Below are 27,662 nucleotides of genomic sequence, written 5' to 3' on the forward strand. Positions count from 1 at the left end.
TCTTTTTTCAACGGCTTGATCAAATTGTAGTGATATAAAGTATGTTGGATTGTGGAAAAACAAGATGATTTCAAAAAGAAAGAAGAAAAGGGAATATTGATTCAAGGTTGAGGCTATGGTGTCAACATCTACTAAAATAGAAGGAATATGAATTTATTTTAACGAGTGGGAGAGTCGGTGGGTAGATGCTGGAAAAAGAGGAAAGATTAATGGTGAGACGACCTCACGTGCCCATACACAATTTGCATATGAATAAATTGAAGTTTCATGAAGTTTATAAACTATACAAGCATTATGGGCTTCGTGAGGTGAAGAAAAAAAAAATGATATCGAAAGTTTTGACTGATGGGGTAAAGATAGGGGAAGAAAGCAAAAATCCTGGATATTGATTTGTGAAAGTTTGAAAAATGAGATCAGTCTTGGTTTTGGTAGTGGAACTGAAATCAGAGAAACCCGATTGCATTTTAGCTCTAGCCAATCTTTCTCCCAATCTCATTTCCCATCCCCTCTTCCCATGGAACAATATGTTCATGATATTTTTTAGTTGTTCTTTTTGTTCTATATATTTTCGTTTCTCATTTTCCATTTTCCATTTTTTTTTGGTTTCTACATGTCTTCAGTCATCTGTCCTGCATTCTTCAATTCATTACTCATCATTTATTTACAAGTTCTATAAACAATAAATTATATCTTATACCTGTGGTCCTTCGGCACATGCAAAGGCGACCAAATACCTCTTACCGATTCGTTTTGCGATACAACTTTGTGGTTGTTTTTGAACAACTCATTGCCCGAACGTTGTATATACTCTGAGATCTTATTCAAGATTTGTCCCTCATTCAAATTTTTAACTTCGATTTCACTCACGGTTTGTTTTGCGTTATTGTAATGGAAAACTAACTTTGGGTGGCCTGGGTTTCTCTTGATTTCAAAAACTGTATGTGGCTTTTCCTTTGCCAAATGGTTCAATTTGCCCAGTGTTAAAAGTTGACGAAGCCCATTCGAAGAACCTCCCCAGTTGCAGTATTGTAACACGACTTTGCTGCATGGTTGCACGTATGCACCTACCCCATTACGAGCTATGGATAACTTTGGAATGGCTTTCACTGGCATGATGATCTGTGGAATCAAAAATCTAAAAAGGAAAGTAAACTAAGCAACTGGATGATTGAACAAAACAAAAAGTTGAATAAAGAACAAATAAAGAAAGAAAGAAGGAATGAAGGGATGGAGGGATGGATATGAATATACCAGGTACTCAAAGTAGTGTTGATGAGACTGTTTGCTAGACCGTGAATATTAGAATTCTGGTCTTTTTTTGGTTCCTAGATTCCCATTCTATTTTCTGTTTCCTTGCAAATTTTCATAATGCTCAAAAGCAGAAAAAGGAGAAAAAGAGAAAAAGAGAAAAAGAGAAAACGAGAAAATAGATGGTCGTGTAATATGGTAAAGACAATTTTGATCTTGGATGTGAGGCTCACCTTTTCAGAAAGGACAAGACCTTAGAGAGACAGAGCAAAATTAAGCGCGCTCTTTCTCTGCCATCAGTTGCCCATTTGAGCCATGAAAGAAAAAAAGAAATTTTGTTTCTTATTTTTATTATTATTATTATTTTAATTAATTTTGTGGTGGTGTTAGTGGTGGTGGTATATATTGTTTTGAATGAGTAAGCATTTTACAAAAGAGTCATCGTCAACATGTTGCCAAAGTTCCCGCAGATTCCACCTTAAGTTTGCCATGAGTACTTTAAAAATGCTGAGCTTCTACATATTTACAAATTACTACATTGCCAGAGCTTAGTCGAGTATCCAAATTGCTTCTAAAAAAATCACAAATTATAACCATATTAAACTTCTCCAACTCTAATTGTATACAGAACTAAAAAAAACCTATTTGTATCATCACTTAAACGACTTGTAAAACTAATACAACAACCAACAATTACCACCTCAAATTTAACTCTGTGCAACTCTAATTCTTAATCTCGCACAAGCTTTTATCAGCATTAAAACTGGTGATTATAAACTTCGATCCAAATGTAACATTCTTTTCTTTTCGCTCTAATGAAACACTTTTGTCGTTCATAATTGGGCTAACAGTTTCTTTGGTAGCTACTGGTACTTGGCGAGGCATCCCTCTTACATTACTTTCATTTATTCTTGTTGCTGTTATTGATGATGATGAGGAGGAAGGGGATGAAGAAGTCAAAGATGATGATGATGGTACTGCGAGTGGTGGTGAAGTTGTATTCAATCTATAATTCAGATTGAGCAACAAAGGTGGTAATGTCACCAAACCACAAATATTCTCTGTACTTGCCAAGGGACTTTGAAGTTTAGCTTCTTTGAAATTAGGTGATTGTTTGGGACTGGGGTATGGATTGTACACTACTGTAGGTTTGATTTCTGGCGATGCGGGCGGCGATGTCAATAATGACTTGATATCACATTTCTTGTACGAAACTGGCAGAGTATGCTGCGAAACTTGACTCAGTTGTGTACAAGGTTTCACCATCTTCAACTCGGGCGTTTTTGGACCTTCGGCCAATTCACTTGTAGAAGAACTTTGCTTCTCCATTGAAGATGCTTGGCTCTTGATTGTGGAATTAATGTTAGTTTCTGGCCAACAGCATTCTAAAAAGTTTCTCGTACAAGCTTGACATTTACCATTGACTTTATCCTCATCACACTTTTTCTTTCTCTTGCGACATGTAAAACATCCAGTCTTTGTCCTCCTCTTGATTGGAGCAGTGCTATCGTTTGTGTGATCCTTTACACCTGACCCGTTGGCAGTTGACTTTTTCGCTTTCGTAATCTTGTTCTGGTTCTGCCTCCTGCTAGTAGTTGCGAGTATCAGCAGTGAAGCTTTCTTCTGTGACAAACATGGTGTTGTAGTTGTTGGTTTGACAGAAATGTTGAGTACCTGCTGGTACGATCTATAGTTGGTCTCCATTCTCTTTTACTTTAATTTTAATTTTAGTTTAATTTATATTATTCTTTAATGGAAAGCAACAATTTATCTTCTGATTAATAGATAAAGTAAAGTTGTTTGGTGGAAGAATGTCAAAATGAAAAAAAAAGAACCGTGAATCAGTTTTCTTTTCAAAATAATATCAAATTGAATAAAACAAAGAAAGAAGGAAGAAAAGATGGAGGAATGAAGAAGAAGAAGAAGAAGAAGAAGAAGAAGAAGAAGAAGAAGAAAAAAAATTTTAGAAATCTAGAAATGAAACCAAAATGAAATTGAAAACAAGTTGATATAAATCAGGTTTTCAAGAAGAGGAAACTTTTTCACATCTTACATCCCTACACTCGGTATATATGGCATTGACGAACAAATAGTGAATGTTCTTATTGACTGGGGGCGAGGCGAGGGGAAGGAGAGGATATACAAGTAAATGTTTTCTGTTCACCAAAATGGTTCATTTTTATTATTTTATTATTTTATTATTTTTATTATTATTATTTTTTGACGCAATGCATAAAAGCTGTCTCTGTTCGACAACTGAAGGCGATGGTGGGCAAACGCGCTTGTCTGTTTTCGGTAATATATATCGAGAAACAACTACTACCACTTGGTGCCACACCTCGAAAGTGAAATTTTGCCAAAAAAATACAGTAATGCCAAACAGCAACTGAAAACGAGCAACACTATTTTTTTTTAATTTTTTTTATTTCTTTTTTTCTTTTGTTTTTCTCACTGCTTTTATCAAAATACGGAAACTAATACAGAGCAAAGCAGAAAGAGAAAGAAAAGAAGAAGGAGCAGGTCACGTGTCAATACAGTATTAAAATTTATAGAGAGTTTTTTTTTTTAATCCATTCACTCTCCCCAAAAAAAAAAAAAAAAGAAATAACGAAAAAATATTATCAGAAATGGAAACGGAAATGGAAAGAGAGGAAAGAAAAATTCACAATAAGTTTTATTCTTTGTCTCCATTTGACTCTGCATGGAGAATCTGAAAAGAGAAAAAAAAGAGACAAAGAAATAAATTGTAGAAAAATGGAAATTAACTGCGAACAAAAATGGAATAGAAGTTTTTTTTTATATTCAAATGGAAACAAAACGGTAAATGCATACATATATATATAATCAGTAAGTTTCTTTTCTTCTCCTTTCTTTTTCTTTTTCTTTTCAATTTTTCATTTTTTTTTTGGGAAAAAGCACCATTTAATCGATAGGTTTGATACCTCTCAAGGCTTGCTCTAAATCACCAGGTGTATACTCCTCCTTGTTCAAATCTTCAAGTTTAGCTATTGGACGCTCACCCAACACACTTATCCTGTAAGCGTGTCTTACTTCGCCATCCTCAGTGTCAAAAGTAGCAGTGTGTGAGACGCCGCTGTTGTGGAACAATGCAACTTTGTTTCTTCTACCTCCTTCCCAATTGACACGCAATTGTAAATCTTGGCTTCTCTCAATAACATCGTACAAAAAGTTCAACAAGTATTCACTTTCCTCTTTCTTCAATTCCACAATTCTTCTGCCAAATGCTCTGTTGACATAGATGGACTTTTCGCCAGTAACAGGGTCCAACCTAATCAATGGGTGGATGTTTGACACAGCTTTTCTTCTTTCAATACCACCTTGGAAAGTCGAGTTTGCAGCTTGGTCCTCGCTTGTATGCAAAACATGCAAACCTTCCAATCTCTGCTGCATAGCAGGAGACAATCTTCTATACGCCTCTGCAGTATCGGCAAATACAGTGTCACCACCATCGCCACTCTCCAACACTTGGAAAACCGTGAATCTGCTTGGTGTCAACTCATAAGTCACATCACTGTGCCAGCCAGTGTTTGTGGTTCTTTCTCTAAAAATCCTCTCCAATTCACCCTTTTCAGGTCTCCTGTAAGTAATGTGCAATTCTGGGTGACCCTTGGGCGAACCAGAACTAGGGTGAATGTGCAAAGGTCCGAAATATTTTCCAAACTCAACTGCAAAACCTGGTCCATGGCTGGCAAAATCTTGGTCATTGAACAAGAGCACTTTTCTTTGGGCCAACAACAATGCCAACTCATCTTTTCCGGCATCATTCAATTGAGATAATTGAATACCATCAACCTCAGTACCAAACTTGGGTGTGATTCTCGTGATCTTATGATCACCGCCTTTGGGGAACAAATTTGGGAAGTCGGGGTCAGCACGAGAAGCTGGATCAATGTACTTGTGGAATCTTAATGGTGGGTACTTTTGTCTTGGATCCCAAGAAGGTAAAAAGTCTGGGAACTTGGCCTGAACTCTGTTGTGTTCATTGATCACCAAAACTCCATCTTCGTCAACATCGTCAACATCCTTGTTGTAATGGATATCTGAATTGCCAAATTTTCTTTCAACCATTTGTATTACTTTTCTTTTAAATGCTTTTTATGTGATTGTTATTTTTCTTTTGTTCTTGTCTTTTTATCCTTTTATCTTTTCTGCTTCTTTTGTGAGAATAGAAATAAAGATTGGAGATAGAAATATAAATATAAATAGAAATTAAAAGCCCAGATGGAAGATAAAGATGAAAATGAAAATGAAGATGAAAATCTACCGATATTTATAATATTCACATCTCATGGATCGGGTCAACAAAATACCTCTGGACCGGAATTATCACATCATCATCATCAAGGAATTTGCTCAACATTAACTCCACACTTTGTAGATAATCAACTGATATCTACCTAGTTAAGAGGCTGTGAAAATCAAAAAAACAAAGCACAAAGAAAGAGAAATGGGTGGGGGGGAGAGATTGAAAATATGCAATGTGTACTACATTATAGAGTGATGACAAATTGACGCCATAGTTTTGGAGAGATAGCACTCTAGAGTCACGTGCGTTTGTTATAACAAAGTCGGCTCGCGTGAAGTTGTGAAAAAAATGTGCGGGATAAAGAAAGATATGATGACAAATTAGTCTAAATAGGTTTGGCTGCTGCTGCTGCTGCTACTACTACTACTACTACTAATACTACTAATACTACTACTGCAGTGGCCTCGGCTCGGGTGTGAAGAAGCGATAGAGGAATAGAGAACAAGCGTTTCATTCTAAGAAACTCTCTTCTTTTCAATTTGTTTTCAACAAGTGACATGATAAGCACATCGGGCCAGTATCCGAACACAGATTGTTATTGCTTTTCTGCGTTGGTTGTAAAAGACTCTAATACAATATTTTTTAGATAAATTGTATTGCGTAATGAACAAGGTAAGAGCAGAAGAAACAAAGAGAGAGAAAAAGAGAAACAGACACCAAATCTAATAGTTGTTGGTGTAATCTTTACGTACTAAATTTTGTGATGATATTGCAACCAATTTTTCGATAAAGATGAAAATCAAAATAACGAAACGAGCAAAAAAAAACAAAAAAACAAAAAGATAATAGAACAAAGACATTTAACATACAAATACATGTTGAGACTTGGAAATTCTACGAAATCATCAATTGACAAGGAGTGTTTGCATGTATAATCAACTTTCTAGATCATTTACAACGGGTTTGAACTAATGGTGTATATTCTGAGAAAAAAAAAACTGTTTAAAAATTGACATTTCACACGACTTGAAGATTGAATCGAAGCCAATCGTCACTGCTTTTCCTTTTCTTCCTTTTTTTCTATAGATCAACTGCAGTTAAGCCTAAAAAGTCTTTTTTTTTGCTGAATAGAGAAAAAATGAGCCACAGTTTAAAAATTTCAACATATAAACACGGAATTGACTATTTTGACGACAAAGCTGAAAATTTAAAAATAAAAGAAATTGTTGAAGTGATACGACATAACAAACAGTGAATTCAATTAGTACAATCAGCAGTACACGACTAGCATTAACAAATCAAAAAAATAAAAATAAAAAAAAAAGAATTGAGAAATCATGGATTGGAATGAACTTGCATCTAACGGTTATAATCAAGTATAAAATTATGGAGAGAAAGAGAGAGAGTCTATGTGAGAAAGCCAGAAACAAGGTACAAGAAGGATGCTAATCCTAATAAATCACAATACAATAGAGAGGAAACTTAGGATAAAAATTTGAAATTGCGGAATTTATTATTAAATGTACTTATATTAAGATCAAATAATCCTCATCTTTCCCTCTCCCTCAACATACAAACTCTTTCTTACTATCCACATTCTATCAAATAATCTTACAAGCAAACTATAAAATCAAGCGTTATCTAACAAGTAATTCGTAGCCGCTTCCAAATCCCCATTGTGATCTTTTAAAGCTTCAATAGCTGTAGTTTCTTCAAACCCCATTCCAACCAATTCTTGCACCGCAAAGTTTGTTTTTGGATCAAAATCTGGCGATGCAGGGAAATCACCGGGAATTGTAGTACTTGATTCAAGTTGCTCAGACTGTGACTGCGGTGACTGAGTTCCTGCCACATTACTAAGCTCTTTTTCTGTCTCTTCTGTTGCCAGCGGCTGGGAATTGCCAAACCCTGCAAATAGTTGTTCCCACTCATCGTTATCAGCAGAGCCAGAAATTGGTGCAGATCCATCATTACCAACGCCACCAGCGCCAATGGAGCCACCAAAATTAGGTGCGTTTGAGTTTGTGAACTCGTTATTAAATTTAACATCGTCCTTGTAAAACTCATCATCACCAGCATTATCAAATTGTGCATCCTCCAAATTGTCAAACTCATCATCAAAAAACTCTTCCTCATTCAAATTATTGTCATCAACTGCAGCAGGTTCAAGATCAGCAAATTCATCATCATTCAATGTTTCAGACTCGTAAGGTTGATCAGTGCCGCCATTACCACCACTATTACCAGCATTGGTACCACCGCTACCACCACTATTACCAGCACTACCAATACCATTTGTTGAAGTACCGTCTCCATTCTCTCTGTAATTATTTCCAGGTTCTGGTCTTTCGCCTTCTTCATCAGAAGAGTCACTTTCTTGATAATCAAGCTCTCTGATTGGCGGGAACTCCTCCGGTGATCTTGCATCAGCAGAATTAACCATTTCAAAAGACGAAGAACCTTTATCACTATCACGAGTTTCCTCTTGAACTTGATCAATAGTTTCCCTATCGGAAACATCAATATTGTCATCTCTTACAGATAATGCGGCATTGTTCTGAACACTAGATGTCAATGAGTCTGTTCTTTGTACTCCAACGAGCACACCAGGCATTCCTACCATACCCCCGGAAATTCCTGCAATTCCTGCATTGGCACCGTGTGGATATTGGTATTCCGAACCTGTTGGTGAGGTAATTGGTGTATCAGTTTCAATAGCACGATCTGTGGCGACTGAAGATGTAGCGTTAGTTGCGTTGTCGGTACTAGCACCTCCTTCATCAAGTGAAAGTTGTTTCACCTCTTTTGACAAATTGGAAGGCGTTCTAGTCTGTCTGTCACCAGAACTATTACTAGCACTACTTCTGTTGGTATTAGTATTAGTATTGGTACTAGTATTAGTAACAGTGTTTTCATCATCTCCGCTCATGGTGGAATCACTCAAGGTGTGTGAAACTGCACTAGCTACTCCACCAATTGCTGCACCCACAGCGGCACCTGCACCTGCTATAAGCCCTGTATTTTCAAGACCGGCACTTGGCTTGGAAGGTTTGTTTGCATCTAATTCTTTTTTCTTTGCTTCCAACTCCTGCTGCTTCTTAAGCTGGTGTAATCTTTCCGTCTCAGCATTATCAATCTCTTGTTGTAATTTCTTATGCAGCTCTTCAATCTCGGCAATCTCACTCTTTAAATCTTGATTTTTAACAATGACCACCTGCACTTGAGATTTCTTAACAGCTACTTGGTTCTGAATGCCTTGTGCTTGCGACCTAACCTGGGCAAGCTGTTTTTCAAGTTCGCCAGATTCCGCATTTAATGCACCGAGCTTTTCTTTCAACGAGTTGTTCTCCTTCTGCAAGCTTTCAACAGCCACTTGCTTTTCGTTTAATTCGCTGGAAAGCGAATTGAGCTTAGCCTCAGCAATTGATGCCTCAGATCTCAATGCCTCGCTTTCCTCTCGAGCCGTGACCAAACTCTCCTCAACCAGTTTTACTTGTGCCACTTCATTTTCGTATGATGCTTTCAAAGTCTTCAACTTTGATTCGAATTCTTTCTTTGCTGAAAGTATCTTTTGAAGTTCTTGGTCAGCCTTTAATTTCTTATCGTGAAGATTAGTTGTTTGCGTGTGTAATGAATTGATTTGGTTTGAAACATTTGCGAGGTCAGAGGATGCTTGAGACAATTGTGCAGAGTGTGCAGGGTCTGCTAACAAATCATTGTTGTTGCTAGATTGTTGCCATTGCTGTGGTTGCTGTGGTTGCTGTGGTTGCTGTTGCAATTGTGGCGAAGAAGTTTGGGACTCACGACTAATTTCCCTAGCACCAGTTTGCGAACCTTTTTTAGGAGGCGGAGGAACATTGCGTAAAGCATCGTAGTTTACAGTTTTTTGTTGCTGCTGCTGTTGCTGCTGTTGCTGTGGTTGAGCCTGAGCTTGTGCAAGTACGGGGACAGGTGATTTCTGAGGACTACCCTGAGCTGAACTTTGATGTGCAGGTTTAACATCTTCGCCAAGTAAATTGTCATACGCTTTACTTTCAGGAACTTCGGAAGGAGAAGGTAAATTTTGCATCAAGGTTTGGCCAAAAGTGGACGTTGGCTTGAAAGAGCCAGTTAGAGTAGAGCGAACTTTAGGCAACTCAGATTTGGATAGGTCTGAGCTCGAAATCCTTTGTTGCAAATGATGACCCTGGGGTTGTGGTTGTGGTGGGGGCTGTTGCTGTTGATATTGATGTTGTGGTGATTGTTGCGGTTGTTGCGGTTGTTGCAATTGTTGAGCAGTACTAGGTATTGAGGGAGATGGACTACTGAAAATATCAGCCAAGTCGTCAATTGAGGACTTTGGTTTCGAATTGTGTTGCTGCAAAGGTGGGGCAGCCAAGGTACTTCCAGAAGCAGAATTTTGTGAAGGTGGGGGGTTTGAAGACGATGTCGTTGGAGATGGTGCACTCAATGACGAAATCAAGCTGTTTGGTATAACGTTGGGTAAACTCTTGCCCGAAACTTTACGATTAACAAGAAAAAGTGCAATCCCAAACTCCAATTTCGTGAAAATTCCTGTGTTTTGAATATCTGCCAAATCCCAAATAAGCGCCAAATCTTGTTGGTCCAACTTCGAAGTCATCAAAAACGAGGCTACTTGATCGGGGTTCAATTGGCCTGTATTTTCTTTATCCAAATTTGTAAAGATTGAATCATACTGAGCTTTCATTGTTGGTGTAGCTACCCATTCTCCAACTTGTGGATTTGAAGAGCTAACACGACTCGGAGGGTGACGGATCGCAGTCAGCTGAGAGTGGACAGAAGCACCTGAAGGCTGACGAGACGAGTTCAGACGGTGTACTTGAGGATACTGCTGTGGTGGTTGCTGTGGTGGTTGCAGTTGTTGTTGCAATTGTTGTTGCAGTTTCTGCTTGTTTCCTTCTACAGAGCTCCATATTGACTCTGGCAAAAATGGTGGTAATTCTCTTACTCTTCCGCTCAATAATCCTTGAATCAAGTGCATTGCAATCACAAACGCACCTACATTCAATGAACCCGTGTTGTTTCTATCAACCAAATTCCATATTTGACCCAAAACAGATGTTTGAAGTCTTGCCTTCAAGAAAATATCCTTGGCCTGATTACCATTCAATTCACCATTTATGGATCCCACGGTTTTAACAAAAAGTTGCGAAAACTTGTTGAAATCTTGCGGCGACACGGCCGAAAATGATTCTTGAGGAGCTGCTGACTGCGGAACCGCATTGCTTGGTTGAGTTGAAAGGAAAGAACTGTTTGTAGATTGAGGCTGAATTGTAGCCGATGGAGTACGAGGAATTGGCAAATCAGCAAACTTTGGCAACGGGCCAGGAACATCAGCTAAACCGGGTTTAGGATGATTGCCCGCTTGTGTATATCCAATCAATCTCATGGCATAACAAAAACCAAATTGATTCAAAAAACCCAAATTGTTTTGATCAGCAATCTGCCATATTTCTCCCAATATTGCTGGTGGTAAGCCAGACTTTTCAAACGTTGATCTGGCATTCTCACCAGTAATTACACCGGTATTTTCAGGGTCAAGTGATTTGAATAGTTGCGTATAAAGTGCTTTCTCTTCCGGGTTTAACCCGACTTTAAATGTCGGTTGAGAGGCTTTCATGAATGTTAGTATTTTTGTTGATTTTGTTTGCAAACATCAAAACTCAAAAAATTAAAGAAGACAAATGAACAAAAAAAAAAAATAGAAATAAGATTCAAACTCTTACATACGGGCCGGAGAGCTCATGTTGGTTCAATGAAATGTAGAGTACGATAAATGTTTTAAATAAAAAAATAAAAGATTCAAGAATCGATTTCACAATTGCTTATTGAAGTAAATTAGTATATGTTTAAATGGTAGTTAATAGATGTTTGTAAGACGAGCTCAGAATCGGATTGCTTGTGACCACCCCCCTCCCTTTGAGTGTTTTTAGTTTTTCGCCTCCTACTGTTTTTTCTTTCTTTTGCCCTTTTTTAGTTCTCCCATTATTTCCGTCGTTCTCCTAATACCGACATTGGTTCCACAATAGAGAATAGTAATTTCTGTGCGGCTCACTATTTATTGCAAGATTTACTGGATTCGGTAACAGTTAGCACGCAAATGGATTGGGAGTAGGACCAAATACACGACTTAGTTAAGTATACTATTTACCTAATTTCTTATGTAATATACATGGTGAATATTTTTTCAAATTCTAATGTAGTTTTTCACCGAGCGCAAAGAGAAGGAAGAAAAAAAAAAAAGTAAAAGACAGATAGAGAGAGAGTGTGTGTGTGTGAGAGAGAAGAGGGAAGAGCAAAAAGGAAAGAGGGAAGAGAATAAACATTGTTTTGAAAACAAATTATATTCATTAAACAAGAAGATTCACAACTAGAAATCTTTCTTTTTTTTCTTAGCTGACCGTAAAGGCAAACTAGTCAATAATTATAACAACAACAATGAACAGAGGAAGAGGAGGATTTAGAGGTGGTGGTGGCCGTGGAGGTGGATTTGGTGGAAGAACTTTCCAACCTCAAGGACCTCCAGACACTGTGCTAGAGATGGGATCATTCATGCAAGCTTGTGAAGGTGATATTGTATGTCGTTCGATCAACACCAAGATTCCATACTTCAATGCACCAATATATTTAGAAAACAAAACTCAAGTGGGGAAAGTCGATGAAATTTTGGGACCTCTCAATGAAGTATTTTTCACCATTAAGCCATCTGAGGGTGTAAAGGCTGAATCGTTCAAAGAAGGAGATAAATTCTTTATTGGACCAGACAAGTTGTTGCCCTTGGAAAGATTTTTGCCCAAACCACCGTCAGTGGGACCAAAGCCAAAGAGGAAGGCTGGTGCAGGTGGTGCAGGTGGAGCTGGCGGAAGAGGTGGATTTAGAGGTGGCCGTGGTGGCGGAAGAGGTGGTTTCTCAAGCAGAGGAGGTGCTGGTGGTAGAGGAGGTAGCCGAGGTGGTTTTGGTGGAGGTAGAGGCGGTGGAAGAGGTGGCTTCTCTGGTAGGGGCGGAATTTCAAAGCCAAGCAGAGGTGGTTTTAGTGGAGGAAGAGGCGGAAGTAGAGGAGGAAGAGGTGGTCGTTTTTAAGTGTAACTGCCATTTGCTCCCTATCCCTTCCCTCCCCTTCATTTTTTTTTATATAAATCATATGTTTTTACAGTATAATCCAATTTCTGCCTGTTTTAATTATTTTGTCGTAATTATCAATTTTTCACATCCATAAATAGAGAAAAAAATTAAAAAAAAAGGAAAAATGAAATCTAAATAAATATTGACAATAAATCCAGTGTAAGATGTTAAAGTTTGAAGTTTAAAAAAATTGTTTAGTCTTCAATATGTAGGCAAAAGATTGCAACTCTCAAGAATGCTGCAACGAATCATCTTGTTTCCTGAATATTGAGGAATAAATTTGTTGACGTGTGCATTATTGAATACAAATTTCGGAGGGACCACAGCGTTCTGGAGCCCCGAATTTTCGATCAAGTTATTGTAGTGTTCCAAAATAGCCTGATTAGCCCTTTTTATTGCTTCCTCAGCGCCCGGTTTCTTGAATAAGTCCTTTTTGAGATGTTTCTTGAGAACCTCATCCATCTTGGTGAATACAATATCGAACGAAACTCCATTTTTATGCAAATGATCCATAATGGTGGTGTCTTCAGGTCTAAACCCTTCCACAGAATCAATCAATAATAGGACTTTTTTGAGTAGTTTTCTGTGTTCAATGTATTCAATCACCATCTCTCCTTGTTTGAGATCTCCCCTTTTACCATACCCGGGACTATCAATAAATCTTAGCTTGTTGGATATTCGAAAACAGTTCATGCTCTTTGTATAACCTGCTTTAGCAGAAACGTATGCCAACTGATCTACTCTGCTCCAACTCTTGCTTGGAGTAAGTAAATTATTGATCAATGATGATTTGCCAACGTTAGTATGACCCATGATTAAGATTTCAGGTAAAGGTCGTAACAATTCTGGTTTGATACCAAAGGTTGACTTTGCATTCATATTGAAATGTCGATCGTTTCTAATATTGTTTTCTGCCATTTTTTCAAGACTAGCTTTCCTAGCTTCATACATTCTGTCGTACTTCACATCGGGTATCTCTTTATAGTCACCAAGGGTCCAGTCGAGATTGATTTTGGCATTATTGAAAAATGTTTGCGACTTCGTTATCTGTTGCGGAGTGTACATCAGTTGTCCTTCTGGCAGGAAAAGATCATTTAAAATATTGGGACTAAGAATCTTTCTTCGTAGCTGATCTATATCCAGATGAGGTGTTGGCGTTTTGTGTTTGACAATGTTTGATGATAATTCTGTTGCCAATGGTGGCTGCAGTGGCTGCGGCCACGATGGTGTTTCAGTAACCTCTGTTAGTGCTGACGTTAGGTAATTAACAGAGGCATACCTTTTTAATGTAGTTTGAACCGGTCTTATTCTCCGAATATGCAGTAGCCCGTGCTTCAACATGACTCTGGGAAGTAGTTTAATTTTGAAGTGAAACAAGCACTATGTGAGTTTAAAGCAAATATAATTCAGATGCTTTTTTAAAAGAAGAAAAAAAAAGATTCCCCATATTATACCGAAACGCATTACCACAAATTCCATTAATCTCATAAACTACACTAAAATTACTAACACATTCACAATAATCACCAGAGTCACCGCCACTACGACTTTTACAAATATTGAAACCATCACAACTAATACAACTAATACAACTATTGCAACTTCAATTAAATCCATTCTCATTGCTATTTCCCTTTTTCTTTTCTGCTTTACTAAATGGTCAAGATTAGATATCCAGTATTAGCAGGTATGTTTCCAGGATCATTTCATGCATCATCTTTGCTTTTTAATTTTCTGCTTAATTTTCTGCTTAATTTTTTTTGCTTAATTTTTTTTATTAAGTTTTCCTTGATTCATGGTTTTTAAATCGTGTCCTTGTCAAATAAAAAGTAGCCAAGTTATGACTAACTCAAACCTTTTAAGCATTCATATTGTCGTTGTGTGGAGCTGCATATTTGGGTTTTGCTCTGATTGATATAGTGCATGACAAGTTACTCCATTTCGTCACCTTTTGTATCCTTACTGTGGAATTCTATTTTATATTCGATACTCAATTCAAATCCTTAAAAGTCATTAGATACCTCACATTTGCAATTTGTACAATAAGTGGAAGCATATTTCTGGAAGTACTCCAGCATTTAGTCAATGAGAACCGAACATTTGACGTTTACGACATCCTCAGTAACATCTTGGGCAGCACCCTTGGGTTAGTGCTTTGTGTTTGTTACCTGAATTATAAGAAAGGAATTGCAAAGAGGGAGAGGCTCAAGTATCATAGAGTTGCCAATATCAATGCTGTAGAGGAAAATGCAGTTTTGACCGGAGAACAAGGAGAACAAGAAGAACATACAAGCCATAAAGTAGGTACCAGCACACCAATTCCACTTCAATCAATTGTGTAAATAAGAAATAGGGAATTGATGGTAATCACTTGCCTAATCACTTGTAAGTAGGAAGACCATTTATATAGTAAAATGAACATCATGACATTTTCTTGGTATCTGTATGTGTATAATTAATTCAATAAATCTCTTTGTTAAGAAAAAAAAAAACCAAATCACGATATAAATTCAAGTACTGCAGTACTCCAGTAAAATTATTTTGAGGGGGGGGGGATACTTTTGTGTGATTGTACATAGGTACTCCAGAGTAGATTCTTTTGTTTGGCGCATTAGTAAGATTAATAATACCATATTACAGAATCAATCACCACCACCAAACGGTCTCTAATATTTGTAAGCAACATTATAACTCTATAAGATCTAATATATATATATATATATATACATATACATATAAATACATATCATTACATTTCCTGCTCTCAGGATTCATTTATCAAACAACTTTCAAGAAACATAGAAAAAAAGCCCCGATAAAAGATAATATACAAACTTACTGATAAAGATGTCTCAATTTTATGGCGGTATCAAATCCTATGATGTTCACACATACTGGAACAACAACAATACACAGCAGAGAGAGTTTGCTTACAACTTAAGAGAAAAAGTTTTGAAAGAGTTTGCTTCTGAAATAGAAAATGGTGATATACGAGTATACAAATTTTGGGATAAGCCAATTGGACCGCATCCAATAAATATGTGGGAGCTCGATTTCAAGAAACCAGAAATATTTGTTAAAGTTGTACCCTTTTTCCAGCTCAATCATGGAAAATTATCAGTATTAATTCATCCACGAACTGATCAAGGAGATTTGAAAGATCATACTGATAACGCTTTGTGGTTGGGTCACAAAGTTAGGTTAGACACAAGTACTTTATAAGTAATCGAATGACAAACAATAGTAGTAATGATTAAACAATGAAGAAAAAAATTAGGCAAATGTCACGTATAGATTTGAAACCGAACTCCGACACCACAATACTATCGATAAATGGTCTTGATTTTATTTTTTTATCCGTTTCATTAGCATTTTGTTATTTATTGTATTTTGATTCTTTTCTTTTTCTTTTCAAATCTTTGTTTTTGCGTTATTGCATTAAACATTTAATGTTTCAGTCTCTAAGTCTCCATCTCTCAGTCTTTTGGTCGGCATCTCCAGCATCATCATCATCATCATCATCTTCTTCTTCTTCTTCTTCTTCTTATACTATTATTAGTCTGAAATTTTGCTCTCGCGTCCTCCATCAAAGCAACTTTGTGCACTTTTCTTTTTTTCTTTTTTCTAAAAAAATTAAAAAATATAAAAAAAAAACAACGAAAGAAAAAAAAAAACAAACAAATAGCCAGAGTACTAAAGCCTTGTTGTATTTTGATATTGTTGGAATCACAAAAAAATATATATATAATAAAAACAAGATTATTAGCAACAATTTCAGAATAACACTCACCAGAATAAATCTTGTGTAAACTATTTCACCAACTATTTCACCAAAAGTTTTTATTAGATTGACCTTTTCCAACTATTAAATAAGAATATAGTTACATATATTCACACATATATTCATATATATACACATTCGCACATACAAAAACATAGTAACATACCTTTGATTTTAATCTTTTGTATCATCGTTGAATAAACGTGGCTATCTAAACATATGCCCACTACAGACCAGGCGGCTAAGCCGTCCAAATATGAACTTAAGGATGCACCGAGAATTCACGATAATAATAATAATAATGATGATGATGATGATCGAAGGCCGTTAAGAGAGCTGAGTGACTTTAACAAGATATTTAGATCTGTTTCGGGAGAACCTCATGATCACAAATTTCGTCAGAGACCTCTGTTGAGTCGTGACCATAGTTCCGATGCTGAAGATTCTTCACAAATTATTTCTAATCCAATGCATTTTCCTAATCAGTTTTATGATCCAATGGAATCAAGGTATGAGTCTAGTGAGGATGAAGAAAATAATGACGCTGATTATGCTGCGGGAGGTGATGCCAGTGCTTCAAATACCAATGAGCAGGAGCGAACCAACAACATGGCTTCGCCTAAACCAGATTCAAGAGAACAAGTCGAAGCTAGCCAAAATGAAAACTTGAATACAGAGACCAACCAAAATCAACCGCCAACTCAAAGATCAAGAGTGCAGTTTACTCATTCGCAGACGTTCAGCAGCTTTCTTCCATCGATGTTCAGCAACAACCACCACCAGCACCAACACCAACCTCTGACTGAAACCCCGGAAGGAACCGAAATCAATGATGCTGACTTGGACCAAGTGCAACGCCCTGGTTTTGGTTCAAGACTGGAGTCAACTAAGCAACCGCGTTTGAAGAACAAGCTCAAATTTTGGAGAAAAAAGGATAAGGAAAGGTTTAGTTACAATGCAAATGATGAGTCTCCAGATGAATCAGAAAAGTTACGTAGAGAACGAGCACTGGAATTGCTTACCAATCTATCTATGGGTAGCCCAGCAATCAGATTAATGGGTGCTTGCTTGTTGGAAGACGAAAGTGGTATTGCCAGAGCACCTTTACTCTTGACATTGTTAGGATTTCAGATATACGACGTAACCAATGATGACCTTACCAAATTTAGAAGGTTCCGAATTGATGTGGAATATGGTTTTGGAATCGAACGAATGCAATGGAGTATTGAAAGAAGTACAACTGAATTGTTTTACCTTCATTCCAAGTTGAAAATTGAGTTGTGGAGAAAAGATTACCTGGCAAATATAACATCTAAAGACACTCCCGGTAACAAATTGCCCAAACTTCCATTTCCGCCATTTAAAAAGAATACCGACAAGTCCAAGCAGGGGCTGAGACTGAAGAAACTGGATCTGGGTAGAAGAAGACAATCATTAGCGCAAGAGCATGATCACCATCACGATCATCATCACGATCATGATGGTGGAGAAGGAGAAGAAGAAGAAGAAGAAGAAGAAGAAGACGAAGATGAAGAAGGTGATGGCGGTGACGGCGCTTCGTTGAATACAGTGCGCTCAAGATTATCACGACTTCGACTGAATCTTGGCAGTATCACTTCGGCCATGTCCCATGAACATAAAACTGATTTTATCGAACGCCGGAAGCAGAAAAATGCTGCCTATATTCGTGAAGTTGAAGACTACCTTCGGAAGCTTATCTTATTCATCAAATTGAGACCACAATCAAATTACGTATTTGCATTTTTTGAAATTTCACCGCTTTCCGCATTGTTGAGTTATGAATCTGGATACATGGGTAAACAGGGCGATATTCATATTCGTGGTACAGCCAAGTCGCAAGGATGGAGAGTTGGTCATTTCAAAGTCAATGATCTCAAGGGTATATATGATAGACGCGTTGACAAGTGGATGCTAACCAGAGACAGTTATATAGTTTATGTGTCAAATATTAATTCGACGACACCATTGGATGTGTTTTTAGTTGATTCAAATTTCAAAATCACCACAAAAAATGTCCAGATAACCGAAGAAGAAGAAGACGAGGAGGAGCCAGAAGGATTTGAAACAGGCTCTTTGAGTGGAAAAAAATTACAGAGTTTACACAATAACTCTAAACCTGATGCAGTGTTTTCGCATTTGAAGATTACTTTGGAAAACAGAGAGAGAAAACTTGTTGTTATCCCCAAGAATTCCAGAGAGCATGTTGCTTGGTTAAAATCATTCAAGTTAATGCAGCAGAATACAATATGGAGTCAGAAGCATAGATTTGATTCGTTTGCGCCAATCAGAACCAATTGTTTTGCACAGTGGTTTGTTGATGGAAGAGATTACTTTTGGGCACTTTCGGCGGCACTTGAGATGGCACAGCAAACTATTTTTATACATGACTGGATGCTTTCGCCTGAACTATACCTTAGACGACCAGCTAATGGTAACCAACAGTACAGAATTGATAGACTTCTTCAGAAGAAAGCTAGGGAAGGTGTCAAGATTTTTGTCATTATCTACAGAAATGTGGGAACCACAGTGGCAACAGATTCTCTTTACACCAAGCACTCAATTTTGTCATTGAATGAAAAGAATATCCACGTTATCCGTTCTCCAAATCAGCTTTTGCAGAACACATACTTTTGGGCACATCACGAAAAGCTTTGCATTATTGATCACACCTATGCGTTTTTGGGAGGAATTGATCTTTGTTATGGTAGGTTCGATACATCGGATCACGTATTGACGGATGATTCTCCAGTTAACTTTGACAGCATGCAACCCGATGATAGAATGACTCCCGAAAAGTTTCTCAACTTTACAACGTTTGTCGGTAAAGACTACTCGAACCCTAGGGCTAAGGATTTTTTTGATCTTGACAAGCCGTATGTTTCTATGTATGACAGAAACACGACACCTAGGATGCCGTGGCATGATATTCACATGTTGACTACGGGCAAAGCTGGTCGTGATTTGGCGAGACATTTTGTGCAAAGATGGAATTATTTGATTAGGCAAAAGCGTCCCAGTAGGTTAACACCTTTGCTTCTTCCACCGCCCGACTTCCTGGACGAAGAAGCAGAGGCCCATGGCTACTCTGGAACTTGTAATGTTCAATTGTTGCGTTCTGCGGGTAATTGGTCTCTCGGTTTGCAAGAGCACGAGCAAAGTATTCAAAATGCTTATTTGAAGCTAATTGAAACATCACAACATTTCGTGTACATTGAAAATCAATTCTTTGTGACTGCATGTGTTGTTGATGGTGTTGAGATAAAGAATAAAATTGGAGATGCATTAGTCGAGAGAATTATTCGTGCACATGATGAAGGTACCAATTGGAAAGCTATTATTGTTATACCGTTAATGCCTGGATTTGAAGCACAAGTCGATCAGCCAGAGGGTTCATCAGTGAGAGTGATTATGCAATGTCAGTACATGTCGATATCTAGAGGAGAGTCCTCAATCTTTGCTAAATTGAAAATGCGCGGAATCAATCCTGAAGATTATATCCAATTCTTTTCATTGCGTAAATGGGGCCGCATTGGTCCAAAGAGAACTTTGGTGACCGAGCAGTTGTACATTCATGCAAAATGTATGATTGTTGATGATGTATCTGTTATCATTGGAAGTGCCAATATCAATGAAAGGTCAATGAGAGGTGTTCGTGATTCTGAAGTGGCTGCGGTAATCCAAGATCAAGAACAAATTACCACCAAGATGAACGGTAAACCTTACAAAGCTGCTAAGTTTGCGCACACATTAAGAATGCGCTTGATGAGAGAACACTTGGGTGTGTCGCTAGACATTTTGGATACGGTTGAACGAAGATTTAAGCGTTTCGAGGATTTTGCTTCTTCCGATGAAGGTCTCAAGTATGCGACAACTGATTTCAAAGATCTTCGCGATCGTCAATTGTCTGCCATGGTTGAGCTTGCTACTAGAGATGTTTTGAACGAACGTGATGGAACACAGAGATGGAAGGACCGCATTGAAATATCGGGACTCGACGCCGAAGTTGCCGCATTTGACTATAAGGAAGAAGAGTCATTACTGCCACCACCTTTGTTCTTGCCTGTTTCTTTCAATAACCGTACCGGCCCCAATGAAGCCAATAGAGGTGTGCGAGACAAGAAAAAGAAATCATACGACCCTAGAGTCCAGCGTAATAAAGATCATTACCATGATGTTGCTGGAAAAGGTACCGATAAGTATCACTCAAAGCTAGCTGAAAGTGCTAGAGTAACAAGTAGCGAGTTCTTGAAAGAGTTATCCGTGCAGGTCATGGAGGGCACAACTCCAAGTACCAGTTTCTTACCAGACGTGGAAAGTGTCCGTGAGTTTTTGAATGGCGATGATGCTGAATTAGCTGGTGTGTATAAAGAGGAAGATGTAGCTCAAATCATTAGGCGAAGAAATGAAGAAAGGTGGTTATTGTTGAAAAAGGTTTCATATTTGCAAAGAGTAGCAGCTAAAGAGCAACATTCCAAAACGGTTGAAAACAATAGGCGCCAACAAGGAGGGTTGGATCCTCAATCATCATCATCTCACGGATCTCAGGAGCATGGTGAAACCAATGGAGACCAAATTGTTGATGGAATATCCACAGGTAAAGGTCTCGGCGCTGATTATGTTAGAGATGACCAACACCAAGCTGTTTCCTTGACCGATTCAGCTGTAAAGGAAATTTTGAATGGATTGACTATTCCGGAGGCCAAAGTTAGCAATTTCATGGATCCATACGATTTCGAAGATCCTGTGAACCCCGTATTCTATGAATACGTATGGAATGAGCATGCCAGAAGAAATACTGAGCTTTTCCGAATGGTATTCCACTGTCAACCAGATGACGCAGTTAGCCGTTGGGCGGAGTATACGTATTTTTCAAAATTGCAAAGCACATTTATGAAGAGTCAAAACCCCGAACTGCGCGATAGTACATCAAGCCAAGCAGGGTCCAATAGCGAGGAACACGGTGTATCGAAGAAAGATGACATGCAGATGGCCAACAATATTAAACGGAGTGCTCCTGAAGGTCCAAATAGCACTGGAAATATTGCAAGTCAGGACGAAGACTATGGTTTGTTGGGAAGAGTTCCTCCTTCTAAAGAGGAGCGCATGGAATCGGAAAAGCCCAAAAAAATTAGGAACAAACTTGTACGTAGTATGAGTTCTTTTGCTGGTGCCAAAGATGATCAGAGATCTTTGCGTTCTAGCTCCGATGGAGAAGATTTACACGGTGATATTCTCGAAGAAAAGGAAATGTTTGAAAATAATACCGCAGTACCACCCGATTCGGAAACATCACCTGAAGTTGATGGTGAAATGAGAGATGGAACAATAGATGAGAAGCTCACCGAGACTGCAGATCCTGCAAAGCTTTTTGATGAAATTAACAGCGCCGATGGTAACAATGGCAACAATACTAATCAAAACTTGCCGAATGGGTCTTGGTCTCAAGAGAATACCAATGAACATGAAGTATTGCATTCAGCAACCCAAAAGGCAAATAGTTTCAATAGCAGCTACGACGAGGAACAACCGCACGTGAGGAAGAATAGAGCAGGCGCTTTCCTTACGCGTAGAAAGATTCAAAGTGGAGAAGCTGTTTATGATAAAGCAACTGCGGAAAAATTCTTGAGTGCAATCCAAGGCCATTTGGTGTACTTCCCCACTGAATGGTTAAGCACCGAGTTGAAGAACAACAACTGGTTTTACAATACTGATAGATTACCACCAATGGAGATATATGATTAGATAGAATCAATATACAGAGATACAAAAGTTTATTTTTTTTTCTCTTGTTAGTATTGTTAATTTTCTTTTTTTTTTCCCCTTTCCCCCTATTATCCCTTTTTTCTTTTTTTTCCTCTTTTTTCATTTTCATTTTCTTTTCTTAACAATTTTGACATTAGATTGTGTGTGTTGATCAAGCGTTGGAAATTTCTTTCACTCTTCAGCTTCGCTTCATATGGTATTGCTTCTATTCATGCTTCCCTGTGGGGGGTGTGCCTAGAAAGCCATCGATGCGCGTGTAGTTCAAAGTTGCGAATAACGAACGACAACAGGACAAAACAATAGACAAAAAAAAAAAAAATTAAATTTAAGAAAGGAAAAACAAAAAATAGAGGTTGGATATTAAATTGCGCCTATAGAAACTGTCAGCAAAGCTATAAAACAGATATATATATACATATTGCTTACAAAAAATAACCGCACCAGTGTCTTGAATTGATATTACTCATTCACCACAAGCAATCCATTTAGCCTCGAGCAAAATCTATAGTACCAATTTATTTTGCCTAGACCTCACCTGCAATGTTTCTCCAAATACTTTCATATATCGGAGTTGTCATTGGATTTTTATTCCTCGTGTTATCGATTGCTTCGGGACTTTACTACATATCCGAGCTAGTAGAGGAACACACTGAACCAACTAAACGATTCCTTAAACGAGTCATTTACACAATAATGGTTACCTTTGTTCTCCTAATGCTATTTGACAAGTTCCCAATCAAACTTACTTTATTTTCAGTGTTTAGTTACTTTGTCTATTTGCAGAATTTGGTAAAATTCCCTTATGTTGAGTTGACAAGTCCAATTTTTCTTGCCAGCGTCGTGTTGGTTATAGCCAACCATTTCTTATGGTTCAACCATTTCCACAACCCCGAAATTCCTTCATTGGAGGTTAGATTGAGACCCGATTATGTGCCGCCATATATACCCAACTTTATGGAGATTTGTTCGTTTTTCGGATTGTTAGTATGGTTTGTTCCATTTGCACTTTTTGTAAGTCTAAGTGCTCATGACAATTTGTTGCCTCACCATAATGTTGTAGACGCAAATGGACCAGAACAAAAGAAGAAGAAGAACGGCTTGGCAAAAGTAGTGGTGGCTAATTTGAGGGAGTATGTTTATGCAATAAGCAGGAAATTGGGCTACGAATTGGATCCACACCGTGGATCCATAGTTTACTAGTCAAACCATGTGTATATATATATATATAGTTGAAGGTAGCTTTATGGTAGCCGAAGAAAACTGTAAAGAAATAAGATGAAAGACTAGCATTTTATCCTATTCTCTTGTCTTACTATATTCAATTATATTCTAATTTTATTTTAATTTTATTTCTATTTATACTTTTATTTTATTTTTGTTTCCTTACTCTCAATTCATTATTGCTCAATTTCAAATTTGGTTGATGTCTTTCATTTCGTGTTGATAAACTACAACATTTGTTTGGTAGATAAATTCAATTTTCTTCTACGCGTTTATCGTTCCCTTTCTCCGTTCTTTGTTGAACTTTATCAATTTTCGATAAATTCTTTCGACTTCATTTTCTTTTTCTTTTTCTTTTCATTTTTTTTTATTTTCTATTTATTTTATATGATTTCTATCTTTCTAACTAGACTCTAAAAATGCTTTGACAGGTTTTCCAATATCGTTTAAGCTGAGAAGAAATGTATCGTGACCATAGTTGGAAATATCAGTTCCCAACTCAAAGTATTCAATGCGGCCGGTTAAATTGTCTGGATTAGTAGTGAGCACATTGGCAATTTCCCGTTGTTGCCAAACAGGGAAAAGGATGTCTGACTCGACTCCCACCACCAATACATCCTTGTTTGCCATTTTTCTCATTCCTCGTTTCAAATCCTCTAATGACTCTTCGACAGTGTGTTTAGTAGGATGGGTTGATTTTTCCTTGTAGGGCACCTCTGGTACAACTCCACTACAAGAATTATCTTGGGCAGTTGCCTTTAGCTTCCTGATATTATGAGCTGCGTTATTTTTGTATGCTTGCTCACTTTTTTCTCGAACTTCTTGAGCTTTTTTTCTAGTACTCTCACTTAAATCAAACAAGTCCATTGCTTTGGAAACATATAACCAAGAGTTTGCGTCATACTCTAAACAGAATTTTTCTCCAGCATGATCCAAATACGTTTCAACAAGAAAATCTGGGCACAACGCTGGTGGTCGCGATTCGTCTGCTCTGAACCTACCAAAACGGTACTCCCATTCAGGACCGGATCTATATGTTACTGTAGCAATTTCTCTGGCCAACTTCATACCCACATGCGGTGGTATATTGTCGTAGTAAAATCCTCGATTCCAATTTGGGTCACTCATCAACACTTGCCTTTGGGTGTGTCTCAAAGCTATTGAGTATGGGTGCGACCTAGCGCATCCACTTATACTAATTACCTTCTCTACTTCATCAGGGAACTCCCAGGCATACGCCAAACTTTGCATTCCTCCCATAGAAGCGCCCACTGAAGCATGGATTTTCAGCACTTGAAATTCGTCTCGCACAAGCTCTCTTTGGGCACGCACCATATCATTTACTGAGAGAATCGGAAAGCTAGTGGCATATCGCTCGTTATTTGCTGGGTCAATTGATGAGGGTCCAGTTGATCCGTAACAACCACCAAGCACATTGGTGCACACAACGAAAAACTTGTTTGTATCAATGAACTTGTCTGGCCCAATAAAATTCTCCCACCATCCCGGCTTGGTATTGTCTGGTTGTGATTTAGCATGACTTGAAGCAGATAAACCCGTATGGATCAAGACCAAGTTGGACTTGTCTTGGTTCAATTTGCCCCACGTCTCATAAGCTATTTCATACTCTGGCAAGTGTCCACCATAGTCCAAAAAAATTGGCTTTTTCGATTTATATGTTTTAAATCCGGTAGTAACAAATCCGTAACTTGGTTCTGGGCCCGACTCTAAGCTGTTGGCGCTATGAATTGGTTTCAATTGTCCACTAGTTAAATCTTTTGTTTTCTGCTCCCTCTTGTCTAGACATGGAAATAGTAGTTGTGGATTTGAGGCATGTGACGATTGCGGTTTAGATGTAGATGCCGAACATTGCTGCTGCTGCTGCTGCTGTTGATGTTGATGTTGTTGTTGTTGTAGTAGATTACTCGATGATGTCCTTAAAAATTGTTTCGACTGCGAAAAATTCAATTTACTTTTAAGCAAATGAAATGAGCTCGATGGAGATGCTGCTCTCATGGCGGATTTCATTTAGATTAAGTAAAGTTGGATAGCAAAAGGGTGGTTCAATAAATAATATGTAAGTATATAGATATATATATTTAAGTCACAAACCAATCTAGTCTGATAGTTGTCAATGTGGAGAAATATTTTTGAGGCAGTCGACAATAAAGTGATGAAGCAAAGTAGAGATCGGGGCTTGCCTAGTTTAGAACAAGTTTGCTTACAAATATGTGCGCTTGTGATGTAATAGCACGTGAAACTCTCACTTCATTTTGACATCTTAGCTATTGTGCATCACCCGAGTTTTCAAACCTTTACAAGAAGTACATCTTTTTTTTTATATGACAATTGCATTTTAATTTCCATACGACAAATCTACAATTCTTTTCTTCTTCTCTTGCTTCTTTTGCAACATTTGAACTTTATTAAATCAATTATAGATGTCAAAGGTGGTAAAACCGAGATTAATGTTATAACACCGATTACCGAAGTTATTTGCGTCTTATTTCTATAAAAGATTAAGGCAGTCTTGCACCGAAAAGAGAAGAGAGGGGGATAGAGGGATAGAGAGAGAGGGAGAGAGAGGGGGGATAGAGAGAGAGAGAGAGAGAGAGAGAGAGAGAGAGAGGGAGAGAGAGGGGGGATAGAGAGAGAGAGAGAGAGAGAGAGAGAGAGAGAGAAAGCCGCTGCTAACTCCAGATATTTCCGAGCTCAATGTTTTTGCCAGGTATAAAATCCGCATGTTATTGACACGCACGAATAAAATAGATCAAAAAAAATGAAAATTAAAAAAATGAAACTAAAAAAGAAAAGTGAATGCAGAGGTAAACGTAAAAAGAAAACAGCACACGGCGAAAGAGTTGCACAATTTCTCAATCATAGTATAAGAATTGGTGGTTAACTGGAATGAATCACGCAAATACTTCATTCTATGAAAGGGCTCGCCTATATCTTGTAGCATGCTCTTTCTACCCATTGATATTTTTCATCTCCATTCCATTCAGCCAGATCCTTGTACAGTATGGTCCAATCATTGCTAGACAATGGTTTGTGATGTTTTTGGAAAAGTATATTGTGCGAGGATGGATATTTGTTTGGTTTACTTTGCTTTATTTTGCTAATATTGGAAACTTCAATGGAGGTCTAAGCAAGGTTAACGTGTTCGACCCTATTGTTTTAAAATCAATAAAAATATACATTGTTAACATGATATGGATTGTTTTTTTACTTGAATGGTTTTTTGGGTCTCCAATATTTGAGAGGATAAGCGTATGGAAGGGAGCTCATTGTACAGACTCTCGATTTGCTCGAGAGTATGCTTGTGAAAATGGGGGCGGGGAATGGATCAGTCCATTCGACCCTTCGAGCCATTACACGATATTGATTTCAAGCAGTTTATTGATAAGGAGATTGGTGCTACCATTATTTCCAGAGCTTCTATTAGCAGCTAAGTACAGAAATCAAAAGAACAAAACATTACAGCAATTAGGAACGTTGGAGGAGGGCTTTGGAGAAGACACGAGGGTGAGTATAGGTGCTAGTAACAACTTGGATTCAGAAGCACGTGCAGTTGAGAGCGATCTTGAAGACAACGTCACTGGTACCGTACCCTCTTCAAGAATATTCAATTCAAAAACTTTGAATGTATATCAAAAAATAGTAACCAACGTGTCATTTCTTTTCTTGTTGTTGTGGTTAATACTGTTTTGTATAACGTCATTCTTTTTCCATACTATCCCCGAAAAGATTTTAGGCTTGATATGCGGATTGCTTGTGCCAGTTATTGCAGGTCTAGATGACATAAAGGTTATATCAGTATTTTAAGAATTACTTGATACCTACCTTACAGATTATATACTGGCAATAATCGCTCCTTGAAAACAATGCAAATAGTTTTATGTTAATTTATGTTTATAATAAGGAAGTTTATACATTCAAGACTTAAGCAAACAAATTTGCATTTGTTTGTTCGTTGCTTTTCCTTTTCCTTTTTTTTTTGCATTATTTTTTTGCATTATTTTTTTAGTTGAGTTGTTTGTGCCATCACCGTGCATCCGCGTGGCACAAAACAGCGTTATTCGCGCAAATAGTATTAGACTCATCTTGAACTACATTTTCTGTCCAGCTTGCAATATTCTGTCCAGCCTCACGTTGATTAGGTGCGATGCAGAATGTACTGTAGACAGCATAATTATCTCAAAAATCACTCTGATCCAA

The 27,662-nt window shown here is 37.8% G+C and overlaps 12 protein-coding genes across 12 annotated transcripts; 6 read left to right on the forward strand and 6 right to left on the reverse strand. All coding sequences in view use genetic code 12, as the record gives it.

The window, feature by feature from the left end:
- Positions 1–684: 684 nt before the first annotated feature.
- MRPL51 (39S ribosomal protein L51, mitochondrial) lies at positions 685–1,113 on the reverse strand (the record flags this gene model as incomplete). The annotated part of the gene is made up of 1 exon (XM_001525509.2): positions 685–1,113. The coding sequence occupies one exon, from the start codon at positions 1,111–1,113 to the stop codon at positions 685–687; it is 429 nt and encodes a 142-aa protein (XP_001525559.2).
- Positions 1,114–1,971: 858 nt separating this feature from the next.
- PVL30_002978 (uncharacterized protein) lies at positions 1,972–2,952 on the reverse strand (the record flags this gene model as incomplete). Its single annotated transcript, XM_001525510.2, has 1 exon — positions 1,972–2,952. The coding sequence occupies one exon, from the start codon at positions 2,950–2,952 to the stop codon at positions 1,972–1,974; it is 981 nt and encodes a 326-aa protein (XP_001525560.2).
- Positions 2,953–4,170: 1,218 nt separating this feature from the next.
- PVL30_002979 (uncharacterized protein) lies at positions 4,171–5,337 on the reverse strand (the record flags this gene model as incomplete). Its single annotated transcript, XM_001525511.2, has 1 exon — positions 4,171–5,337. One exon carries the CDS (start codon positions 5,335–5,337, stop codon positions 4,171–4,173), a length of 1,167 nt encoding a protein of 388 aa, XP_001525561.2.
- A 1,808-nt stretch (positions 5,338–7,145) lies between these two features.
- On the reverse strand, positions 7,146–11,156 carry PVL30_002980 (uncharacterized protein; the record flags this gene model as incomplete). Its single annotated transcript, XM_001525512.2, has 1 exon — positions 7,146–11,156. One exon carries the CDS (start codon positions 11,154–11,156, stop codon positions 7,146–7,148), a length of 4,011 nt encoding a protein of 1,336 aa, XP_001525562.2.
- Positions 11,157–11,974: 818 nt separating this feature from the next.
- GAR1 (H/ACA snoRNP pseudouridylase subunit) lies at positions 11,975–12,616 on the forward strand (the record flags this gene model as incomplete). The annotated part of the gene is made up of 1 exon (XM_001525513.2): positions 11,975–12,616. The coding sequence occupies one exon, from the start codon at positions 11,975–11,977 to the stop codon at positions 12,614–12,616; it is 642 nt and encodes a 213-aa protein (XP_001525563.1).
- A 243-nt stretch (positions 12,617–12,859) lies between these two features.
- PVL30_002982 (uncharacterized protein) lies at positions 12,860–13,999 on the reverse strand (the record flags this gene model as incomplete). The annotated part of the gene is made up of 1 exon (XM_001525514.2): positions 12,860–13,999. One exon carries the CDS (start codon positions 13,997–13,999, stop codon positions 12,860–12,862), a length of 1,140 nt encoding a protein of 379 aa, XP_001525564.2.
- A 315-nt stretch (positions 14,000–14,314) lies between these two features.
- Positions 14,315–15,000, forward strand: PVL30_002983 (uncharacterized protein; the record flags this gene model as incomplete). Its single annotated transcript, XM_061119422.1, has 2 exons — positions 14,315–14,345; positions 14,522–15,000. 2 exons carry the CDS (start codon positions 14,315–14,317, stop codon positions 14,998–15,000), a joined length of 510 nt encoding a protein of 169 aa, XP_060975405.1.
- A 505-nt stretch (positions 15,001–15,505) lies between these two features.
- Positions 15,506–15,880, forward strand: PVL30_002984 (uncharacterized protein; the record flags this gene model as incomplete). The annotated part of the gene is made up of 1 exon (XM_001525515.1): positions 15,506–15,880. One exon carries the CDS (start codon positions 15,506–15,508, stop codon positions 15,878–15,880), a length of 375 nt encoding a protein of 124 aa, XP_001525565.1.
- A 59-nt stretch (positions 15,881–15,939) lies between these two features.
- On the forward strand, positions 15,940–22,202 carry SPO14 (Phospholipase D1; the record flags this gene model as incomplete). The annotated part of the gene is made up of 2 exons (XM_001525516.2): positions 15,940–15,946; positions 16,672–22,202. 2 exons carry the CDS (start codon positions 15,940–15,942, stop codon positions 22,200–22,202), a joined length of 5,538 nt encoding a protein of 1,845 aa, XP_001525566.2.
- A 561-nt stretch (positions 22,203–22,763) lies between these two features.
- SVP26 (erv26 super protein) lies at positions 22,764–23,423 on the forward strand (the record flags this gene model as incomplete). Its single annotated transcript, XM_001525517.1, has 1 exon — positions 22,764–23,423. The coding sequence occupies one exon, from the start codon at positions 22,764–22,766 to the stop codon at positions 23,421–23,423; it is 660 nt and encodes a 219-aa protein (XP_001525567.1).
- A 423-nt stretch (positions 23,424–23,846) lies between these two features.
- cys2 (Serine O-succinyltransferase) lies at positions 23,847–25,472 on the reverse strand (the record flags this gene model as incomplete). The annotated part of the gene is made up of 1 exon (XM_001525518.2): positions 23,847–25,472. The coding sequence occupies one exon, from the start codon at positions 25,470–25,472 to the stop codon at positions 23,847–23,849; it is 1,626 nt and encodes a 541-aa protein (XP_001525568.2).
- Positions 25,473–25,617: 145 nt separating this feature from the next.
- Positions 25,618–27,269, forward strand: PVL30_002988 (uncharacterized protein; the record flags this gene model as incomplete). The annotated part of the gene is made up of 4 exons (XM_061119423.1): positions 25,618–25,627; positions 25,886–25,944; positions 26,466–27,050; positions 27,192–27,269. 4 exons carry the CDS (start codon positions 25,618–25,620, stop codon positions 27,267–27,269), a joined length of 732 nt encoding a protein of 243 aa, XP_060975406.1.
- Positions 27,270–27,662: the final 393 nt, after the last annotated feature.

This window comes from Lodderomyces elongisporus, chromosome 3 (assembly GCF_030384665.1).
Source record: "Lodderomyces elongisporus chromosome 3, complete sequence".
Taxonomy (NCBI): Eukaryota; Fungi; Ascomycota; class Pichiomycetes; order Serinales; family Debaryomycetaceae; genus Lodderomyces; species Lodderomyces elongisporus.